Source organism: Schistocerca americana, chromosome 4, assembly GCF_021461395.2.
Source record: "Schistocerca americana isolate TAMUIC-IGC-003095 chromosome 4, iqSchAmer2.1, whole genome shotgun sequence".
NCBI classification, from domain to species: domain Eukaryota; kingdom Metazoa; phylum Arthropoda; class Insecta; order Orthoptera; family Acrididae; genus Schistocerca; species Schistocerca americana.
Window position 1 is genome coordinate 825,377,908 of NC_060122.1, and position 24,046 is coordinate 825,401,953.

The following is a 24,046-nucleotide window of genomic DNA, read 5'->3' on the forward strand; positions in this document are numbered from 1 at the left end:
ATCATTAATGTGGCAGAGAAGCACAGCACAACACAGTGAACACGGCCCCTGAGTCAAACATGTCACCATGCAACAAACAAGAAAAACTAAAGAATCACTCACAGGTGACCAATATTCGTTAACTGCAAACAGAGTGGCCCTGATAAACAATACAGTGGCTACCTGACTTATCTCTGTGTGCAATCAATCCCATCCAAAATAAATTTGGTGCCAAATATGAAGAACTCATTCAAATGATATTAAATAACAGAAAATAATATTACACTTGATTTAAGATGTTGCATAAGTGAATGTAATTTACCCTTGCATGTAACAGTTGAATTAATCACAGGTAAATGCACAAAACTGACATAGGCCATCTAGAAGTTTACTACAATGTACAGTTACTGGACTTTCCAAGGGATCACTGGACATTCAAACCTTACTCTTGTGGCACAAAATAATCAGAAGTTATGTACAAGGCACTGTCACAAAAGACATATTCAATTTAGGTTGAACAGGAGCGGCTGACAAAACACCAAATATTCATACTTGTGGCCCTCTATTCCATTGCCAGACACTTCTGTTAATGTGCAAAATTTCCTGCATTACACTGGACCAGACTTGGTCCATTGCAACCCTCAACATAGTTTGCTTACCCACAGTCAATTGACGGAACCAGCTTCCTGCAGTACCAGGGGAACTGAAACTATCCACTTCCAGCAGTTTGCTCTAACTGCCCTGCTGAAAACACAGAAATGCACCGTGCCTGCTCCCCATGTGGCTAGACCACTGAACGAATATGGGAAATTGCTTACACAACAGACGTCCATCTTAGGGCAGTGGGTAAGATAAACACAAGGCTGCACCTGGAAGAAGGCGAGGTCTGCTCTTGAGCAGTGTTCATTATGAACTCAACTCACCAGCTCCACACCACCTCTCTGCTGTGCAAAAAGACCAGCAGGTGGCATTGCAGATGTGGCAAAGTGTGCAATGAAGACATACCATGAAGCCAAATCGATACATCGTGGGGGAGTCATACAACTCACTGCTTTCCCTCCCTCTTCCATGCTCCACTATGTATTGTCACTCCCATTTGATGTGTTTCAATTTCTGTTGGGGCTAAGCAGCCAGATAGTAGAGTTTGTATCTATACAACTAAATGGTATTTGTAAGAATATTAATCAGCTAGGTTGTTCAGCTGGGTCACCCACAGATCAATAGGGGAATAAGAAGTAGGAGGGGCACAAAAAGGACTAGGATATTGTGACTGAATGTCACTACATGGATTTGGAGTACGACTCCGAGTATGGTATCACTCACTCCATGGCATTATGACAGATATTAAAAGCACAAAATGTTTTCCAAGAATCCAATAAATAAGACTAGTGTGATACAGTAGCCAATTTCCAGTGACTAGAATAAACTGCATAGGATATCTGTTTAAGGACTAGCTGAGCTGGATATTATCTATTCTTAAGATTTGGCAACGCCTGCTTCGTTTGTGGACAAGATATCCATCAGTGCCAAGGTTGTAGTGGAGCTAATATTTGATGTGGCACTGGTACAGCTATCAGAATGTAGGTACTGTATTTCATAAATGTCTTTGATATGGACAGATTTTTTTATGGGGCTGAGAAGGATGAAGTGAAACAAACTTGGGAGTAAGTGTTGGTGTTTCATAACAAAGAACAAAAGAATGTTCTTGCCACAGGATTCATACATGAAGATGTCATTCAGTGAATCTTGAATCTGCTCTGTGTGTGTGTGTGTGTGTGTGTGTGTGTGTGTGTGAGAGAGAGAGAGAGAGAGAGAGAGAGAGAGAGAGAGATGGGGAGGGAGAGAAAACTAGTGTTTACCTAATCTACATTTGAGTGACTCCTTGCCCAAACTTCTTGTTTGCTGTTTCCATTTAAGAATTTCTGATATTACTGAAAATATAAAATTGAGATTCAGTTACAGAATTTAATTTGTGTGGATACCACGCCCGTTCATGATTTTCCTGTTTATTTATTAATATAGATTCTTTTTCCTGGTTTTCTGTATTTCAGATGTTTTGTTCCTTATTATTCTCTATATAAATGTAATTTGTGTTGTCCTAATGAAGAATTTGCAGTTTGAACTGAATGACAATGAATGCTGGGCACATATTTTTGTTGGCGAGCCTTGGTTCACACGGAAAGAAACTGGTGAAACGGAGGGTGATCCTCAACATATCATGCAGGAAAAACATCTAGATATTGCTCCTTCTTGGGTACAGAGGATTGAGATACCTCGTCCAGGTAAAAATTTATCTTGTATTGTCCTTTTACTGGAAGTTTCATTATGATTTATGTTAACTAACTGAAATTGCTGTTTTGAAATATGTTGCCAGGCAAAAAAAAGTGAAGCACTCAGAAGAGGAGTCATAAATGAAATAAAACTTCACAGATTGAAACGTTATGTTATGTTATTCCAATGATAACAAAATCAAGTGAAACTTATAAAGAACTTGGCAGAATGAGCCCTCTTATCACCAATAGGATATTGCACCACATCTAGTCTGGTAGCATACACTGATTCAGTTGTAAAAGGTGACAAAGCCATTGAACCCTCTTCTGAGGCAAGCTGGTCCACAGTTTTTGTAAATGGTCTTCGATATCTCGGCTAATGACACTTAGATAGAGATGCCGTCTGAGCTGGTCTTTTACATGTTCTATTGGGAACAATCTGGGGATCTTACTGGTCACAAGAGTACCTCAACATCACATAGACCAATCATAGAGACACATGCCAAGTGTGAATGAGCATTGTTCTGTTGCAAAAGGGCTCCATGATACTGTCACACGAGGATGCAGGATGTCCGTAATGTATAGTTGTGCCATCAGAGTTCCATTAGTGAGTATCAGTTGTTACAGAAGTCATACCTGATGACTTCTCACACTGTGATGCCAGGAGTAACACCATTGTGCCTCTCCACAATGTGGGAACAGTTGGACCTTCCCCATTTCACGGCCATATTCGCTGACGATTGTCATCTGTGTTAGTACAGAAGTGTGATTTTTCAATAAACACAACACAGTGCCACTCACCAGCAGTCCTTACTTCCTGATTGGTTGCACCACTACAGGCACATTTGTTTGTGTTGTAGTATTAATGGCACCATACACATGGATCAGTAGTCCTCTAGTCTAACTTCTGCTAGACTACAAGCAATGGTGTGGTATGACACAAAATGTTGCAAGGAATCTGTTACTTGTTCTCAGATGGCAGATGCAAATGTGAAGGAGCTATGATGTTCTTAGCGAACAATGTGGTCATCCCCTTGTGTGGTGATCAGATGTTTTCATCCAGAACTGTGACAATGCAACCTTAACAGCTGGCCACAGTCACATCCAGATGCCCCACAAGTTTGGATATTGCATGACTTGACCTGCTGGCGAAACAGAGGACCACAAAAAAGCACTGTCAAGTGCTGATACTGCTGGCCTGCATGAGTACACAGCATCTGTGTGTCCAGTTTTGAACCACTTCACAGAAAACATTTCAGGCTCCTAGACCTTTCTCCTTGGCAACTCATCACACTATTTTATTTTCTCCACAGGACTGCTAAGCCTGATATAATGTGATCATTTTAGTGTGATGTACAGGAGCAGGGAGTGCCTACTCGTAATCAAGTGTGGGTATCCTTAGAGAACATTAGGGGCCAGTTACCAGCCATTTCCAGTGAGGCTAGTGGATGTTCGCATTTGATATGTAACTTTGTCATTTTAAGAGACAGGACTGTAGCATTTGGATGTACAGTGGGGTGGAAGAGCAATTCTTCTAGTTGTCAGGATGGTGTTCAACTCTCGGTCCTCGGCACTGTGGATTGGATGGGTTGGCAAGGGGTACAGGGGTCTGTTGGAGGTGAAGGTGGCTGCAGCAAGACAGGTGAAGTGCATGTAAACTTTTTGTTTGTCCAAAAAGCTATAGCAGTTACAGGGGCATGTCATCACTGAGTGGTGCAACCTGGTGTTGACTTACGATGTCCGTTTTCGATGGCTGCAGTCAGTTGTCAGTCTCACAGCCTGTGGTGGACAGAAGCTGCACTTCGTCACTTTGGCTGGGTGGCAGATTGGTGGCTCATCGCTGCTGATAGGCCGCATGCTGAGTCAGCTGCTGGCAGTCATGGTCCCCACTGAAGTGGCTGATGCTGACTGGTGAAGCTTTTAGTGCTGGGCAGTGTAGAAGTGGGGTGGCATTGCGCACCAAGCAGAGGATTTCAGCATACAGGTAGTGGGTTGATAGTGACAACAGCTGACCAGCAGATGCTGGAGTGATCCAGCAGCACAGCAGGTACTGGTTACAGTCACCGGCTCGAACCTCTGCCTGATTGTACAGTTGGAATGTATATATAATGCACTGGTGACTATTTATTTGGTTGTCTGCTGGTGAAGCAATGCACCTCTGGTTGGCACAGTGCTTTATCAGCTATTTGTTACAAGATGTTAATGTAACATACAGTGCTTCTGCAGCTTGTGTCTGTTGTTAGTTATATGCCTTGTGGAAGGTAATTGGAAAACTGTGTTCTGAATTTCCTTGGTGACACTGTGTGCCACAGAATACCTCCACTATTTGGAAAAAATGGAAATGTCGTGTGGCTAGGGCCTCCCGTCGGGTAGACCGTTCGCCTGGTGCAGGTCTTTCGATTTGACGCCACTTCGGCGACCTGCGCGTCGATGGGGATGAAATGATGGTGATTAGGACAACACAACACCCAGTCCCTGAGCGGAGAAAATTTCCGACCCAGCCGGGAATCGAACCCGGGCCCTTAGGATTGACAGTCTGTCACGCTGACCACTCAGCTACCGGGGCGGACCACTATTTGGAGAAATTTGGTCCCTGAATTTAGCTTGGTGCTGCTCCGAAGAGTCTTAGCTAGAAGAGGCACTCAGATACAATTAGAAATGACAAGTCTCACTATAGTTTGTATAGTTCTAGTCACTGGTTCATTTGGAAAACTATGGGTAAGTCTTTTGACTTGTACAATAGTGTATCTCATATATGTTACTACATTTGACTGTGTGGTTACTTTTGTCCAACAAAACATTCGTGTTCCGGTCCAGTTTTCATAGTCTACTGACTGCTTTCTGCGACATTTTCTATGCTGTCCCACTGAGTCTCTAGTTGACAAAACACCTAACAGTCCATGACATTCACTTGTCAGTTTAGGAGCAATGTTAAACCACTTGTAAAGAGATTTGAGAGACATCCTATGACATCATAAGTATATGTACCCACTCTTTCTCATTTACTATCATACTTAACCTTAAAAACATATATCATTTATCTTAAACAAGTGATCACACTTCTCAAAATGATCAACATCAGTGCTTTCCTACCAGACTAAATTAAACACACTGTGTTTCTACTGCACACATTACACCATCACATGTTACCTGAAAACAGAAATTCCACTTAGAAGTTCCTTTAAAATATTACCTAATTACATGCTTTAACTACAGCAAACTGCCTCCTTTATTGTTCTGTGCAAAATTTTTGTATGAAAGAGTTCTGTGCAGACTTTTTGTATGAATGCAAAACTTTATATAATTCAACTCCTGGCATTGCTAAATGATTTCATACATGTAAGATATAAACAAACATGTTGGGAAGAAGTGCTTAACCTGAAATATTCACAAAAAGTAAGTAATTCATGGTAGAGGCACTGCAGCCAAATTATAATGCCTGTAAGAACTGAAGAACTATCATTTAAATCTTAAACGTTGTGTCATCCAGAGAAATCCAGTGTATCATGCTTCAAGAGTGCTGTGGTCCCAGTTATGTATTTAGCCACAGGCACTTTCCTAGCTGCAGCTAGTGTACCTCAATACCACTCAACACTATAATTCTTCCTCATGATAAATTCCTAATACCTAATACATTTCCCTTACACTGATTCTGAAAGTTATCTTAGGTGAGTTTTCTGCTATCATGTTCACTATATGCAAGAGACGTAGAGTGCTATAGTGAAGACATCATGCCAACAATCACCTTTCCTCTGTGGAATACCAGTGCTATGCTGAGCTGCTTTAAGCCAGTGTCATATGATGTAAAGACAAAAAAGCCTCAACCATGCAATACTGTTGCAACACTGATCTATGTTTCACTTCATTGGCATTGCACCATGGGTTCAACTATCTTCTAGAAAATAGAATAAGCAGCTGGTGTGTGGTACAGAAACAGGAAAAGAAGAGAAAAGCTCTGCTCACAACTCAGGGACTCGTCTCGTATAGGGTGCCTAAAGGATGCTGTGTTCTCAGAATGCTATACAACAATTCAACCAGATAACATTAGTAGTTTTATTTCAATAAAGCAGATTGACAATAGTTAACTTTGTATTTAGAACAAGTGTTGCAAGCAATGGGCGACATGCAAACAGTAATGTTCTTCATTATAGACAAAGTCCAAACAAGCAGTGGATATGGGTAACTAATAACTATTCTCGAAGCACTGTGTGCTAGGCTGTGCATATAGTTTATGAATACTGTCCACTAACGTGTGGCTGAGGCTGGCAGGAGCGACGCTTATATTCACTTCTTGCAGAGGTCGCTCATGTCGTGGCATGGTCCTTGTGAGCGGGCTATTGGCTGATGTCGCCTCACCGCCTTCTCTACTTTTTGGTGCTAGTAGTTATGACAAAACATTCCTCCCCCCCCCCCCCCCCCCCCAAAGTGACAGACTGTTGTTGTGTAGGGAGTTTGACCTTTGAACGTGGTAGGGGATTCAGTAGTGTGGGCTCAACATCAGGCCAGAAGCTGTGGCTGCAGGGGTTGCCAATCTTCCGGGCACACCACACAATCTGGCCTGCGCTCTGGTGGATATTCCCCTGGAAAACGACCAGACTGGTATGCATCCACCTCCTGCTGCCATGAACCAGATAAAGAAGGAAGCAACTGCTTTGGTGTGGGTGGGTCCAGGAGGCAGAGGAAGTGAAAGCTCTGTCTCCTTGGGGTCATCCCACAGTGTCGTCAGAACACCCTCTGGTGGCTGCTGTGGTCACGCTGTCCTCTGGACCCTTGAATCTGGGGGAAGAGAGACTGATAGATCATAGTGTACGTGACAGAGGTGAAGATGATTTTGATGGTGGCGCTGCAAGCCATCTGGGTTGAAAGGAGATACATGCAAGCGCCAAGTCGACAGATGATCTTGCCTCGTGCCTACCATCTGCTGCTGCTAAAAACCCTATAAAAAACAATATCATGTGGTGTGCAGCAATACTTGTGGCCTTCCTCTGGCGCCAGATGCTGAGGAGGGTGGAGCAGGAGGAGCAGTGTGTAATGGCAGCGGCCGTGAAGCAATTCCACCGGCGATGGTCCGTCTCATGTGTGCGAGTGATATGAGGCGAGAAACAGTTGCAAGGCTTGATCCCTGGTGTTGTTGTTGTTGTGGTCTTCCCTCCATGCTGCCCTCCAATACTAAATTGGTGATGCCGCGATGGTTCAGAACATGTCCTACCAACCGATTTCTTCTTCTAGTCAAGTTGTACCACAAATTTCTCTTCTCACCAATTCTATTCCATACCTCCTCAATAGTTATGTGATCTACCCATCTAATCTTCAGCATTCTTCTGTAGTACCACATTTTGAAAGCTTCTATTCTCTTTTTGTCCAAACTATTTATTGTCCATGTTTCATTTCCTTACATGGCTACACTCCATACAAATACTTTCAGAAACGACTTCCTGACACTTAAATCTATACTCGATGTTAACAAATTTCTCTTCTTCAGGAACGCTTTCCTTGCCATTGCCAGTCTACATTTTATATCCTCTCTACTTTGACCATATTTTGCTCCCCAAATAGCAAAACTCATTTACTGCTTTAAGTGTCTCATTTCCTAATCTAACTCCCTCAGCATCAAATGGCTCTGAGCACCATGGGACTTAACGGCTGTGGTCATCAGTCCCCTAGAACTTAGAACTACTTAAACCTAACTAACCTAAGGAAATCACACACATCCGTGCCCGAGGCAGGATTCGAACCTGCGACCATAGCGGTCGCGCGGTTCCAGACTGTAGCGCCTAGAACTGCTCGGCCACCCCGGCCGGCCCCTCAGCATCACTGGACTTAATTCAACTACATTCCATTATCCTCATTTTGCTTTTGTTGATGTTCATCTTATATCCTCCTTTCAAGACATTGCCCATTCTGTTCAACTGCTCTTCCAAGTCCTTTGCTGTCACGGATAGAATTACAATTTGTGTGATCCCTGGTGTATGCAGAGCTAAGTTTGGCCATCTGATTAGATTAGATTAGTTTTTCGTTCCATAGATCCATGCTGTGGAGATGGAACATGTCAATTTTTTTTTTATTTTCTTATAAAAGCTGAAATAACAATACTAATAGTATGAATATATATACAGTACATCATTTGTTTCTATTAAATAATTCGTCAATGGAGTAGAATAGTATGAATATATATACAATACATCATTTGTGAATGGAGCAGAAGAAGTTGGCCACTAGAAAGTCTTTCAGGATCCTTTTAAACTGATCTGTATTTGTAACTAAATTTTTTATGTTTGCTGGCAAGTTATTGAAGATGAGTATTCCAGAGTAGTGGACCCCTTTTTGAACTAAAGTAAGTGCTTTTAAGTCCTTGTGCAGATCATTTTTGTTCCTAGTATTGTATGTATGATCTGAGCTGTTTGTTGGAAAAAGAGATATATTATTTAGGACGAACTTCATTAAGGATTAAATATACTGAGAGGCAGTAGTTAGTATACCCAGTTCTTTGAAGAGGTTTCTACAGGACGTCTGTGAATTTACTCTACAAATAATATGTGTTACACACTTTTGGACTCTGAAAACTTTTGTTTGACTTGAAGAGTTACCCCAAAATATTATGCCATATGACATTATGGAATGAAAGTAGGCAAAGTATGCGAGCTTTTTCATTTTTATGTTGCCTATGTCTGCTAACACTCGAATTGCAAATACAGATTTGTTAAGGCATTTTTCTGCAGTTGTGTGGCATGCTACTCGCAACTGAATTTATTATCAAGTTGTAATCCCAGGAATTTAAGGCTGTCAACCTCTTCTATCTGCTCTTCTTCATACTTTATGCATATGCTGGGTGGAAACCTCTTACAGGTTCTGAATTGCATATAGTGAGTCCTTGCCAAGTTTAATGTCAGTGAGTTGGCTTTAAACCATTTATTAATACACATGAAAATATCATTAGCAGATCTTTCTAGAACTACACTTGACATACTATTTATTGCAATACTTGTGTCATCTGCAAACAAAACGAACTCTGCTTCTGGCAGTGTAACTGATGAGAGATCATTAATGTACACAAGGAAAAGCAGTGGCCCTAAAATGGATCCTTGAGGGACATCACATGTAATTTCTTCCCATTCTGATGATGACTGATGACTTAATTCACTAGTCCCTTGCACTGACACCTTTTGTTTCCTGTTAGCGAGGTATGATGTGAACCATTTTGCAGCACTGCCCGTGACACCATAGAATTCTAATTTATTTAAAGGGATGTAGTGGTTCACACAATCGAATGCCTTTGACAAATCACAGAAAATACCTGCTGCTAGTAACTTGTTATTTAATGAATTAAGTACATTTTCACTGTAGGTGTAAATAGCCTTCTCGATATCAGAACCCTTCTTGATAATATGTTACTTGTGGTCAAATGTTTGAGAAGCTGCCTGAACATTACCTTTTCTAAAATTTTTTGAGAATGCTGGCAAAAGTGAAATCGGTCTGTAGTTTGATGGTATCTCTTTATCCCATTTCTTGAACAGAGGCTTAACATCTGCATATTTTAGCCAGTCAGGAAGTGTCCCAGTTATAATTGACTGGTTACACAAGTAACTCAGAATTGTACTAAATTCACAAGAACATGCCTTAATTAACTTTGTTGATATTTCATCGTAACCACTAGAATGCTTTGTTTTTAAAGATTTTATTGTGGAAGTTATTTCTTTTGGTGAAGTGAGTGGCATTCATGTACCTGAAACTATTTGTGAAGGCTGGTTTCAGATATTCAAGGGCATTATTTACTGATCCTGACAATCACATTCTATCAGTATTGGCTATAAAGTACTTGTTAAATAGATTTGCCACACTATGCCATCGGTTACTAATATGTCATCTACCCTTAGTGCTATTTGCTCCTGTTCCTTTCTGGTTCTACCAGTCTCCTCTTTCACTATATCCCATATTGTTTTTATTTTGTTCCCTGACTTTGCTATCTTCTTCTTGCAGTGCATTTTTTTAGATGTCTGAATTACTTTTTTAAATATTTTATAGTATTCCTTGTATTTAGCTAAATCATCAGCATTGGAGCTATTCTTGGTCGACAGATACATTTTCCTTTTTGTCTTACAGGAAATCTTTATTCCTTGTGTAATCCATGGTTTTATTATAGACTTCTGTTTAATTTGAGTAACTTTTAGAGGAAAACAGTTTTCAAACATGGTACTGACATTGTTCATGAATGTGTTATATTTTTCATTCATGTCATGAGCACTATAAACATCTTTCCAGATCATATCTTTGAGCAGTTTTCTAAAACACTCAATTTTTGGTTGATTGACTACTCTCCTGTACTCATATTTAGCAGTCTTGATAATCTGCTTAGAATTTACGTCTAAAGCAAGGAGCTGCATGTCATGATCTGATAGTCCATTTATAAAAGGTTTTATGATATGATTTTGTTCCTTTGATTTGTCTATAAAAATGTTATCAATGGCTGTCCTTGAGGATTTAGTGATCCTAGTTGGAAAGTTTACAGTGTGAGTTAGATTGAAAGACAACGTTACTAACTGCAGTAAATGTTTACTGGAAGATTGCATTTGAAAATCTGTATTAAAGTCACCAGCAATCAAAATTTCTTTGTTTGTTCCTGTTAAATAACCCAAAAGAGCTTCTAGATGATTTAGGAATAGATTATAATTTCCTGCAGGTGCTCGGTAAATAGTTACTATTATATAGGATCTGTTATGGAACTCTACTTCTGTTGCACATGCTTCTAGATGCTGCTCTAAACAGAATTTATTAGTGTCAATGTTCTTGAATTTATGGCAGTTTTTAATAAATGTGGCAACTCCTCCTCCATCCATATCTACTCTGCAGAAGTAGGAAGCTAGCTTAAATCCTGAAATGTCTAACATATCTGTACCAGTGGTCACTTGATGTTCAGAGAGGCAGAATGTGTCAATTTGGTTAGATGAATTAATTTCATCAATACAAATAAGTAGTTCATCAACTTTATTTCTGAGTCCTGGAATGTTCTGGTGTAATAAAGGTAACTGATACTGCATACTAATGGGATTAAAACTGCTTTGGCGAAGATGAACCGGCAGTTTCTGATTACTTTCTGTTAAACATTGTTTAAATGGAGGCTGTATGCTAAAATCTGACTCCTGTTCATCTGTTTTCTCAAACTGAGTGTGTCTGCCAATCTCTCTTAAAACTCATTTTCTTTCCCCCTTCCCTACCCTAAAAAAGGCACCCCTCTGACACCTGTGACCACTGGTATTTTACCACTTGTGACAGTGCCCCCCCTTACGTTTTCTGCAATCAACCCAGACAGTTTTCCCTTCCCTTTCCTATTGAGGTGAAGGCCATGCCTAATGTAGTCCCACCTATCGATAGCATCCACAGGAATCAAACCAATATGGGACCCTATATCCGTCTTAAGCAGCTTGAAGGTCCTGAAAAAGCATTTCACTTCGCTGTTTGACTGTGGGTGGAACTGTGCACTAGTTACATGCTGTATGCCATCCTGTTCACAGAATGTTTCAAATTGATTTGATGTGAACTGAGGGCTGTTGTCTGACACCATTACTTCAGGTAAATCTTCAAGGCAAAAAATCGATGATAACACCTGAATTGTGCTACGTGACTTCATCGAGTTCATTGGCAGAGCAAAAGGAAACTTGCTGTATGAGTCAATCACTATCAGTCAGCAAGTTTTCGAAAAAGGTCCCACAAAGACTGTGTATACGTTGCCATTTTCCACATATGCATGACACCATGACATCATCTGTTCTATTTGGGTGTCTACACCCTGCCAGGTACATTGTCGATGCGCTAACTGTTTCGTACGAACAATCCCCCTTGTGCCCTTGGTGAAGTAACTGCAACACTTCTTTTTGCAAAGCTTTAGGGATCAACACATGTGACTGTCCACTGTCATTTTGTACAATAATTACACCTTTCTGTACAGCAAGGCTATGCTGATGAGCAAAGTATTGGCACACTACACAGTTCTTTATGCTATGCAAGGAACGAGGCCAAGATGTGCGAATGTATGTTAGCAAAATGTTCAAATCAAGATCAGCTTCCGTGGCCTGTGCAATTTTCTTATAATTCATCAGAAAAGGCTGAAGCAATTCAGAATCCTTAGCATCGATGGGACAACAAGAGGCAGCAGAAGTGTCAAAGGCTGTGTCAGGGCCAATCGGAAAGCATGAAAGTGCATCAACATTACCATGTTGAGCTGTCAGGCAATACACAATCTCGTACTGGTATTGAGACAACAACAAAATCCATCTTTGCAATTTTTGGGCAGGTTGTACAGGAACCGGTTTCATCGGATGAAACAAGGACTGCAAAGGTGTGTGATCCATTACTAAACAGAATTTTCTGCCATACAAACAGTGGTGAAATTTGGTGACACCATACATAATAGCCAAAGTCTCTTTCTCAATTTGTGAATAGTTACACAAAGCATTGGACAACACTTTTGATGCAAAAGTGATAGGCCTCTCTTTATCACCAATTCTGTGTAAAATCACTGCACTGATTCTATAACAGGAAGCATCAACTTGCAATACAACTGGCTTCTCAGGATCAAAGTGAACTAAGCATCAATCACTGAGCAACGCATCTTTAAATTTCTGAAAAGCTACTTGGCTCTCATCTGTCCAAACAAAGGGGACATGCAATGCAATGGAGCCATGATTTGTGCAGCATTTGGTGTGAACTGAATATAATAGTTTATTTTCCCTAAAACTGGCTGCAATTCTGTGATACTGCAAGGAACTGACAAATCTCGTATGGCTAACAAATGGGACTGATGAGGTTGTACAGCTTGACTGTTGATGACATGACCAAGATATTGCAACATAGGTTTAAAAAAATCACTCTTGTCCAGCCTACGCTTTAGTCCTGCATCAGACAAAACACAAAACAAAGCACGTAAAATTGTAATTTGTTCTTCAGGTGTATGTCCTGCCACAACAATATCATCCAAGCAGTTTGAACAGTTTGGCAATTCTGCAGTCAGCTGTTCCAAATACCGTTGGAAAATGGAGGGTGTGGAAGCACTGGCAAAAGGCAAACACAAATATTTAAACAAGCCCAAATGATTATTTACTACACACACTTTTTGAGATTCTTCATCGAGCGATATTTGAAGATATACATCACACAAATCAATTTTTGAAAAGTAGCATCCAGCACCTAATCTGTCCATGAGATCCTCTGGGTGTGGCAATGGATAAATATCAATGACAGTTTGTGGGTTGACTATAGAGTTAAAGTCAACACAGAGACGAATGCGACCTGAAGGTCTGGGAAGCAAAACCAGTGGACTTGCCCATTGGCTAGCTGATATGGGCACAATAACTCCATTATCTTGCAATTCTTTATGTTCAGCAGCGACTTTGTCCCATAATGCAATGGGAACAGCTCTGGTCCAGCAAAATTTTGGCTGAGCATTGTCATTCAGCGTAATATGTGGAACAAAATTGTTGGCTTTGCCTAAACCTTCAGAAAAGAGTTGCAGGAATTCTTTTAGCAAGCTAGCTACACTGTCTTTTGCTTTGACTGCAGACACTGACAACACATTATCCTGGGTGTTAAATCCAAACAAATCAAAAGAATCAAGACCAAATATGTTCTCACACTTCACGTGATTATAACACTGTAAAAGTCACCGTCCGTGTATGTGAGCGATACATGGCAGGCAAAGTACACATCCTGAAAATGGGAATGTTTTGTCCATTATAAACTGAGTTGCATGGTAGTTTTAGGCAGGCATGGGGAGCCTACCAATTCATAGGTGTGATGATTGAACAATGTGACAGAAGCACCCGTGTCTAACTGAAATTTCCCATGTTTCCCACACATAAGTAAATTAACAAAAAGTTTGTTTGACTGGCGTTTCTCTGTAGAAACCTCACACTTGCTAGTTTTGCTCATGCCTGTTGCAGACTGTGAATATACTGCATGAATTACATGGGCCTTGTGACTAGATTTTTATGAGTGGGCCAAATTCTTAAGTTTGTTCCATTGCAAACATACGGACTGCACATGTCCTTTCCTACCACAAGTGTAACACTGAACCTGTCGGGAGGGGTAGTCTTGGCGTTTGTGCTGTGAATAACACCTAGGGCAAGAATTAATTCTGTTCGCCTGTGTAGCCATCTGTTTAGTGGACTGCTTACGTGGCTTGGAAGGTTGTTTACTCAGCATGGCTAGCACACACTGCCAGTGTGGAATTGGGCGATTGCAAGCAAGGGACTCAACCCAACAAACAACAAATAGCTGGCTGCTCAAATGTGTGAGCTGACAAGGCACCGGAATCATACTGATCTAACATTTGCACTACCTGCTGAAATGAGGGATCGGACTGTTTAAAAATTTGTTCTCTGAGTTTGTACACGATGACATCACGCGACATAATATCTGAATATAAAGCACCACAAGCACATTTAAATTTACATTTCCTTTTCATACCCTGCAAATCTGTTACCCACTCACGATAAGTTTGTTCTGACCATTTTTTGCAATTAAAGAATTGATACCTAGCTGCTACCACATTCACTTGTTGGTCATAATAGTTAGTTAGCGAAGCAATAACGTGGTTGTAACTAAGTTCACTCAGAGTGGCATACGAAAGAGTTTTTGAATTAATCTGAACACTGAACTACCTACCGTGGATAATGGATAGGGAAGTTTCACAGTTCCTGCAACACTGTGGGCTATTAAGTGTGCCTCAAATTGGTGTAACCACTCGAGCCATTCTTCTTCTTGTTCACAAAACTGTCGAAAAGGTGGTATAACAGCTGTAGTAGGTGTTGCTTATTCTGTCGGGCACGCAGCGTTGGCTAGTAGCTCCTGCACCATGTTGAGCAGTGTAGATATTTGCTGCTTCTGAAACTGAAACATCTGCATTAGCTGTGTGGCATCTAATGTTTGCAGTTGCGGCACCTGAGCATGGGGCGGGACAGGTGAGGTGGGCATGTTGGAAGGCACAAATGCAACAAAGTGACTAAGTAAGCAAGTAAAATTAGGACACAAGCAAAAAAAATTTCTGCAATGCTCACCTGAAAACACTTATTTGCAGTAACAACGAGAAACTGTTAAAACAATATGTGTCCCTGCAAAGTAACGACAAGAGAGAATTAAAGCACAAGCAAAAAAGAAATTCCATAGCCATCGGCACAGAGTTTGGTTGGAAGTCCTTGTGGCCAAAATGTGGAGTCTTGCCTACCCATCTCGTTTTGGGGGCTCAAAGGATGCTGCGTTCTCAGAATGCTATCCAACAGTTCAAGCAAATAACATTAGTGGTTTTATTTCAATAAAGCAGACCGACAGTAGTTAACTTTGTATTTAGAACAAGTGTTGCAAGTGATGGATGACATGTAAACAGTAATGTTCTTCCCTATAGACAAAGTCCAAACAAGTAATGGATATTGGTCACTAATAACTATTCTCGTAGCACTCTCTGCCAATACTCTGCAAATACTGTCCACTAATGTCTGGCCGAGGCTGGCAGGAGTGGCGCTTATATTCACTTCCTGCAGGGGTCGCTCCTGTCGTGGCGCGGTCCTTGCCAGGGGCTATCGGCCGGCGTCGCCTCACCGCCTTCTCAGGTCTTGTGTTCTTCCTCTTTGTTCCAATGCTTGTGGTTATGCCAGAACACTGTGGGTGTCAAACCATATATCTACTAGCTTAGATCCTTCACAAACTCCTAAGCTTATAACTTACATGAGAACATTAAATTAAATCTGATTTTCTTTTACCATTTATACAACTATGTAGCCCTCTTCTACTTACACTTGCCTATAACTTGCCAAAATACATTTGCCTTCATTCTCAACCTATACTGCACAGAAAGGGGAAAAGAAGAACGGAACCAAAACCAGGAGAAATGGAAACAAAGATCCCATAAGTGGTTATAATAAACATGTCCTACTACTCACTTACATTCCTTATGTCATAGCATCCTTTCCAATCCCATTTCTAACTCTGAATGTAGAGGTATGGAGCATGTTAATGTCTGCTGTCGATGGGAGGTACTGTTCTAATACTTGCCAGTATGGCGTACAGCTCTACACCTCTGGTCTTGTGGATTTGACGGACTGGTGAGGACAGGCAACTTGCATGAAAACTCTTTATTACCCCAGCAAGCTACAACAGCTAGAGGGGCATGCTAAACCCCAGTGAGATACATCGATTCACGGTGACTGTGTCTCATGGGTCTCCTCAGGCACAGGTATCGTGCAAAGCGACACTACGCTGTGGCCTGTATCAGGGTGGCAGCATGGTATCTCAGTGGTGTTGAAACACCAGATGCTGATTTGGCTTCCAACGATCGTGGGTGCAGCAGTGCTGCCTGGCACTGGCCAGCAAAGCCTCCAGTGTTAGGCAGAGTAGAGCTCAGGCGGCACAGCACCCCAAACTTAGGACCTCAGCGTACAAGTGATAGGCTGGTGGTGCTCACTGCTGACCGATGGATGCTGGAGCAGTCCGGCATCACAGCAGCTGCTGGTTACAGTCATTGGCTCAAAGCTCCATCTGGTGGTTCAGTTGATGCATATAAATAACACTCTTGTGACTGTTTGTCTGTAAGGTAGCAAAGGAATGCACTCAAGAGCGTTGCCACATGGCGATGTAACTTTTGACACTTCTGCAGCTCAGCTGTGTTGTCTGTTACATATTTTTGAGATGGTAATTGGAATAGCATGTTCCAAATTTCCTTGGCATGGTGGTTTGGCATAACAGGAAGAAAAAATGTATTACCTAGATTGTTGCAAGAGGGAAGTCTCTAGTTGATGCTTTTTAGCTGTGATCAGCGGGCCCCATGTGATACTGTCATGAACCCTCTCTACTGAGCTGGAAAAGTTATCTCCATAAGGACACCATTACAGTGTGGCTAATGGCTGTATAGTACTTTAGTAGAGCTGGCCATGATGTCTCCTTTGTTGATGCTGCTGAGTCTGCATTGTCCATGTGGCTTCTCGTTGTCTACGTGATGATTCCTTTACTGCTCTGGGTCCGAGAAAAGGTGCGGGTTTTTTAATTATCACTGGACTATCAAAATCATGGCGCAGTATTCCACGGTTTATTTGTAACTAAAAACACATATTTATTGCCATAACTAGATAAACAACTACACTCAACCGCGGCCAACACTCAAGTGACCGAAAACCTGTTGTAGACCAAAGATCACAGTCATAAGCTACAAAGAACATACAATTCCAATATCGATAATTGATTGCAACACCTAACTTAGTATTATATTAAGCAAAAGCTTTTTTAACACAACTTTAGTGTATAATGTAACAAAATGATGTCTGTTTGTCAGTTCCATTACAATACCTCCTTCCTAGTTGACACAGGTGCTGATGTGTCTATCATACCCACATCGTTGGCTCCTCCCACCTATTGACTGACGAGGTCAGTTCTACGAGCTGTCAATGCATCAGCATTACAAACCTCAGACTCTGTCAAAGTTACAGTGCACCTATCTCCTTCTCTGTGTTTTTTGTGGACTTTTTACATTGCCGACATCGATGAACCAATTATCGATATGAATTTTTTGTCACATTACAAACTCTCTCCGTACGTGTTTCAGGGCTCAGTACTACATCATCCCCACTAACACTCAGATACTGTGCTCCCACACTTATGTTTCGTATTCTGTTTCTCTTGCGACATGTGAGTTAGTACGTGAGTGCTCCACCCTCGTGGGCAACATTGTGACTTGCGTCACTAACCTACTGTCAGAATACGACTCGGTGGCACAACTCTGCCGGGAAAATGACGAACTGAAACAACGAATAGCACACACTTACACAAGCTTGTTGTGGCTCGTACCTCGCTGCTGAAACTGCAGTCCACAGTGCTGCCACCTAATCATGTTTCTCCAGCAGACACCAGCTCGGACACTTAGCAGGTTAGTCCATAAACATTAATTGCATGTGATGATTCGTGTCCGGTAGACACTGCACCCCCGACGCACGTGCCACATTCAGTGCCATGTGTTCCAAACAATGCTTCTAATGACAGTCGCGCGTGCATTACAACCACATCCACCATGCAGGCAGCCGCCCCGCGTGTTGATAAACATTCCCCCCTCTCGAGCGCCAGTCACGTGACTCGGCAGCCATCGCTATTCCCCGCGCGATGCCAACGCCTCTCTTGCCTGTGCCGGTTACCCAAACCAAGGCTGACAACAGACAGTCACTGCGTGTCCCAACCTGCTCTGCACTGCATGCGCAGCTGACCTCTCCAAACAAGCGCATGCTGCACTCATGTATTAAGCACGTGACTTTTTCGTGATGCCTTTTCCCATGCGCACTAACAGGTATGCCTTGTCGCACCCCAATCATCCAAAAACTTCACGTTAGGATGTTGCTCAGTCTCTTGTGCAGTTTTCAGTTTCTTCCATCACTGATGGAATGACACACTAGATAGTTACCACTGCCGGCCCTCCTATTAGGCACAAGGTTAAACGCCTCAACCTCATTAAGTTTCTCATGGCCGGGCAGCAAATTAACGAACTTTTGGAGGCAGATATCCTGCAACTGTCGGACAGCAACTGGTCTTCACCGATTCACCTCGTCACCAAACATGATGGTTCTTTCCAAATGTGCGGCCACTACATTCGCTTAAACACTCGTACCGTCGTGGACAATTACCCACTGTCGAACATAAACGATTTCACTCATATGTTATTGGGTGCCACAATCTTCAGTGTTATTGACTGTAAACATGCCTATCACCAGATGCACATAGCACCGGAAGACGTTCCAAAGACAGCTATTATCATGCTGCTTGGTTTGTTCCAATACAACTTCATGCCATGTGGCCTGAAAAATGATGCACAAACATGGCAATGTTTCATCGGCACAATCTAATGACAGTTCGAGTTTTACTTTGCATATCTGGATGACATACTCACTTTCAGCAACTTGGCTGAGGATCACGAAAATCATTTATCCAAGGTCCTCCAGACCTTGAACTCCAATGGCGTTGGGGTCAACAAGGACAAATTCCAACTGTGCCAGTCTTCTGTCTCCATAGACAGAATACAGCCTCCCAAATTCCACATGCAGGCCATTACGTCACTGCCGCCTCTGACTGCTTACAAAGAACTATGACATTTCTTGGGTACAATAAATCACTACCGTTGGCATCTGTCTTCTGCCGTTGCCATGCAGACCCTGCTGACAGACTCGCTGTCAATCAAACAGACTTCAGGCCTGAAACCAGTTCGCTGGACTGAACCTATGCTGGAGGCCTTCAAGGCTCTAATAACTTCCTTAGCTCACCCCATGACACACGCACATCCCGAATGGTCGGCCGAGTCATTCATCACTACAGATACCAACGACATCGTGGTGGGGATGGTACTACAGCAACACAAAGGCGACATGGTTTCTCTCCTTAGTTTCTTCTCTAAAAAACTGTCTACAGCTCAGAAGAAATATTCTGCTTTTGATAGGGAACTTCTGGCGATCTATGAAGCCATCAAACACTATGGCCCCAACATCGAGGGCCATTCTTTCTTCATCCTTACTGATCACAAACCAATAGTGGACCCTTTCTGCAACCCTCCCGAGGACCCACCCCCTCAGCATTTCCGCCACTTTGATTTAGTCTCTCAATTTACATCAGACGTTTGCTACATCAAAGGTACAGAAAAGATCCCCACTGATTTTTTATAACGGATCAATACTGTCTCACGCATCATCGACTTATCCAACCTGGCTGCTCTCCAGGCCTCTGATGAAGAATCTCAAGCTCTCCTTGCAGATCCTCAAACATCACTTGTGTTTACCAAAGCCAGTTTCCCCGTCGTTTTGGACGAGGTGTGGTGTGATTCTTCTACCAGCACCCTGCAGCCATTGCTCCCACTCACATTGCACCAGCAAGCCTTCGATGCGTTGCATAACCTCGGTCACACTGGCATCTGCGCCACCACACGGCTCATATCCAAGCATTACGTTTGAATATTGGACGGGGCTGTCAGACCTGGGCACGCAGCTGCGTCTCCTGTCAACACAACAAAATCGGCTGCCACACCTCTCCTCCACTAGGCAAATTCGACATTCCGCAAGGAAGATTTCGTCATGTACATATTGACCTCATCGGTCCACTATCATCGTCGGAGGGCCACAGATATAATCTCTCCACAATCAACAGCATGTCTCGCTGGGTGGAAGCTGTTCCTTTACCCAACATCTCCAGTGAAACTGTGGTCAAGGGTTTCATCTCCTCATGGATTGCGTGGTTCGGTTGCCCGACCACCATCATCACCGACCAAGGTTGGCAGTTTGAGTCAGCCCTGTTCACCATTTTATGTAACATCTGCGGCATTAAAAAAATTCATACAACAGCCTACCAACCGCAAAGCAATGGGTTAGTTGAACGGTGGAACTGCACCCTCAAAACTGCCCTCAGGTGCCATGACTGCCTCTGGTCTGAGGGTGTTACTCGGTCTCCATTCGACCTTTAAACCAGACTTACAGGGAACCATCTCTGAATTCGTTTTCGGGGAGAACCCAGTCCTACCAGGGGAACTTATCCTGCCTCAAGCACCCGTGGATTTCCCCCCCTCCCCAGATTTCATAAGTCGCATGTGCACTCATTTCAAACATGCACAACTACACCCACCTATCAGCCATTTCCCACTGCACATGTACATGCCAGCTGCACTCAACACTTCCTCCCACATTATGCTCAGGGATGATTCCGCTAGTCAACCCCTGCAATCACCCCACCTCGGCCCCTTTAAAGTACTCCGGCGGGGCGAGACAATGTTCAACATTATGGTTAAAGATCGTCCTCAAACTGCTTCATTGCACAGGCTAAAATCTCCTTTTGTGGACTCCAACGCCCCTCTGCTGTCTCAGTCGGACCCTCCTGACGACTTTTCCTCCCCAGAGCCTGAAAATACTTTGTCTCATCCCACGGCACTATTCTCTCCAACCCATGATTCATCGTCACCATTCGCAGGTTTTCCAGGCACATCGCCATCCACTCCATGTGCGGGTTTTGCTGCCACTTCACTGACTGCGGAGACTCGCTTTCCCACATTCAACCTGTGCTGCAACGTGCCACCACACCCCGTGGATGATGTGTTGATTGTCACCTTCAATGACCATGTGCTTGTGCTCCTAACAGACACTGTGGCCTTGCCCTCCAATGGGCAGTTAAATGTCAGTGTAGTGCATAGCCTGTCCCTCCCTCGTGGGTGCGACCCGTCAGAAATTTGCGTGTTCATCTCCTCGGATGGCTTGATCTGCATTCCGGGCAGGCACGCCTGCACCACGCCGCAGGTCGTTCCACACGCCTGCTCTTTGGCCAGCCGACGCATCATCCGGCCCTGCTGGTTGACTGACTTAGAGGTGGACCTGCCGCCAATCACGATGCCTCCGCACTCTGCCTTGATCGAGATGAAAAGCTCAGTCATGTGCCTGCCGCCTTGGACGACTACTACCGACTCCGATGCTCAGATGACCTCCACTCAAGCCTCATGGGTGGAACTCCGTACTGCGGGGGGGAGGGGGAGAGCTGTGTGGTGTCGATAGGTCGTATCAACTACGATTAACACCAAGTTTGGTCTCTTATTGCTCTGCCGAGCCTGCATGTTAGTTTTTAGTTCTGTTCTGTATCTCAAGCTGTGTACACATTTATGACTAACTACGAAACAGATCTCTATGTGGAATTTAATGGGTATAGTTATTGCATCTGACCAATAATCATATCCCATTCCCATAAAAATATTTAGATGACCTCATACAGGTAAATCACTTTGTGAAAGTGTTGATTCATTGTCTGCCTTAAAAAGTGCTAAAAAGAAGTTGCTGTACACAGTTGGTCCAAGTACTTAAAATTATATTCCATTAAGCTAGTAAATGCTATCACAGCAGTTAATTATACAAGAGATAATTTGATGGAGTTGCAAAATGTAGAATACTACTTAATGGTAAATGGTGTGAATTTTTTTAGTGATACTTTTGAGGAATTTCTAGCTTGTTATTTCTAAATACCACCCCCAGTCAAATCCCTCTAAGAGAGTTATGAAAGAAATTGGCTGGCTTCATTGCACATATTATACGAGTAAACATACTATGTGGGCACAAATAATATCTGAGTTCCAAGAATTTTTAAATGAGGTACCTCATTTAATTACTGACCCATAGAATTATTAAACAGAAAGTTTGCAGGGAAACCTTTATTGAAAATCTTCAAATCGCTGGATTTTGTTAACTCACCAGACACATAATGTTCAAAGTTTATAAAAATCAGACTAAGTAAAAAGAGTAAAACAGTATAATCTCAAAGCTTCAGTACCTGATTTTAATGTAGATAACATGTTGTTGGTTAAAGCACATCACCCAGATTTTCATACAAAAAAGTTAAGTAAGTTCTTTCACAAGTGTGATAGTCCTTATGGAGTGAGTGATATCTGCATCCAAGAACAGTAGTTTTAGAAGATCCATCAACTGGAAAAGATAAAGAAATATACAGTATTGATTTCAAGAAAAGAATTATATGCTGAAAATAAACCATAGTATGGAATATTTTTAGTCAGGACATTATTTTCATAGTTTGTGACAAAACTGATTAGCTGGATTTTTATTGTTTTATATAGGATGATTATTCAGTAGGTATTTAATAGAGAAACACATTTGCATATGTTGATATAAATGGCAAGGTGTTGAGACCGGGCCCATGTGGGTGAAGCTCCAAACCTCCAAAAAATGTATCTATTACTTAATTTTGTAACAAAACTTGCAAATTATTTTTTGCATCTGTTTGTATAATATTTTCTGCCACTGACAACAAATATGAGCAGAGGTTTTATTCATAAAATAGAGATGTGACAAAAATTGATTTAGTAACCTTCATCACTTAACTGATTGTCTTCATTTGCTGTATTTTGACATCTTTGTTGGCTCGACAATTTCTGCTTGCAGGAGAATATTCATGGTTTGGCTTAAGATATGTACATTGGTATAAGTTGTTGCATGCACTTTATTAGAGAATTTAATTCTCTCATTATAAGACATCACAATTTCTACATTCAATATGTCTGAAACTTAGAACACAATGTGCACACACAGTACAACTTCTTCCTATCAGCCTCAAACAACAACTACCTCTCACAGCTAACTAAAAAGAACAAAGACACATATATGTGTAGAGAAGACATAAGTGATAAGGCTCCAGATAGAATAATAGAGAACAGAAATACCAATTATCTGCACTTTATTGCAAGTTAGAGACACATCCAAACTCCTCCATGTGCAACAGTAATCGGTACTGAACTGAATCAAAGGTTGTTGGTGTGGTGGAACCATAGCAGTGGCCCAGTGATTTTCCTCGCTGAATCCCATGGCTGCTACTAGTGCACCACAGAGACCTTCTCATGGCATGTTGAACATTGAGGAGGGAAAATGGGGGGGGGGGGGGGGGGACGCTGCTGCGCTCAGCTCTGCATAGATGTGCTCGACCACCCGTGCCGTGGCTGTCTTGTTTACCCAAGGCACTGGGCACTGGTGGAGAATTTCTCACTGTGTTGGGCAGATGGAGCATGTGTGATAAGTAGTAGTAAAAAAAAATATGGTACTGTGCGAGCTGAGGTGGTAGCTGATGAAGTCATCCAAAATGAGAGTGAAGATTGGGATTGGCAAGTGGTGGAGGCAGAAGTAAGGAAGGTGATGGTGCCGAAGCAGTGCCTGTGTCTTACTCTGGTGGCAGAATCTGGGTCTGACCATGTTTTGTAGCAGCTATGAGCATAAGAAAACCATCTGCAGTAAATGTGGAACTGATGGAAT

The 24,046-nt window shown here is 42.3% G+C and overlaps 1 protein-coding gene across 1 annotated transcript in view; it reads left to right on the forward strand.

Moving 5' to 3' along the window:
- The window catches only part of LOC124613834 (dynein regulatory complex subunit 7), a 346,600-nt gene that overhangs the window by 108,872 nt on the left and 213,682 nt on the right, over positions 1–24,046 (forward strand). The window contains exon 6 of the mRNA XM_047142556.1: positions 2,087–2,261. Coding sequence (XP_046998512.1) covers positions 2,087–2,261 — 175 coding nt within the window. The remainder of the gene's footprint in view (positions 1–2,086; positions 2,262–24,046) is intronic.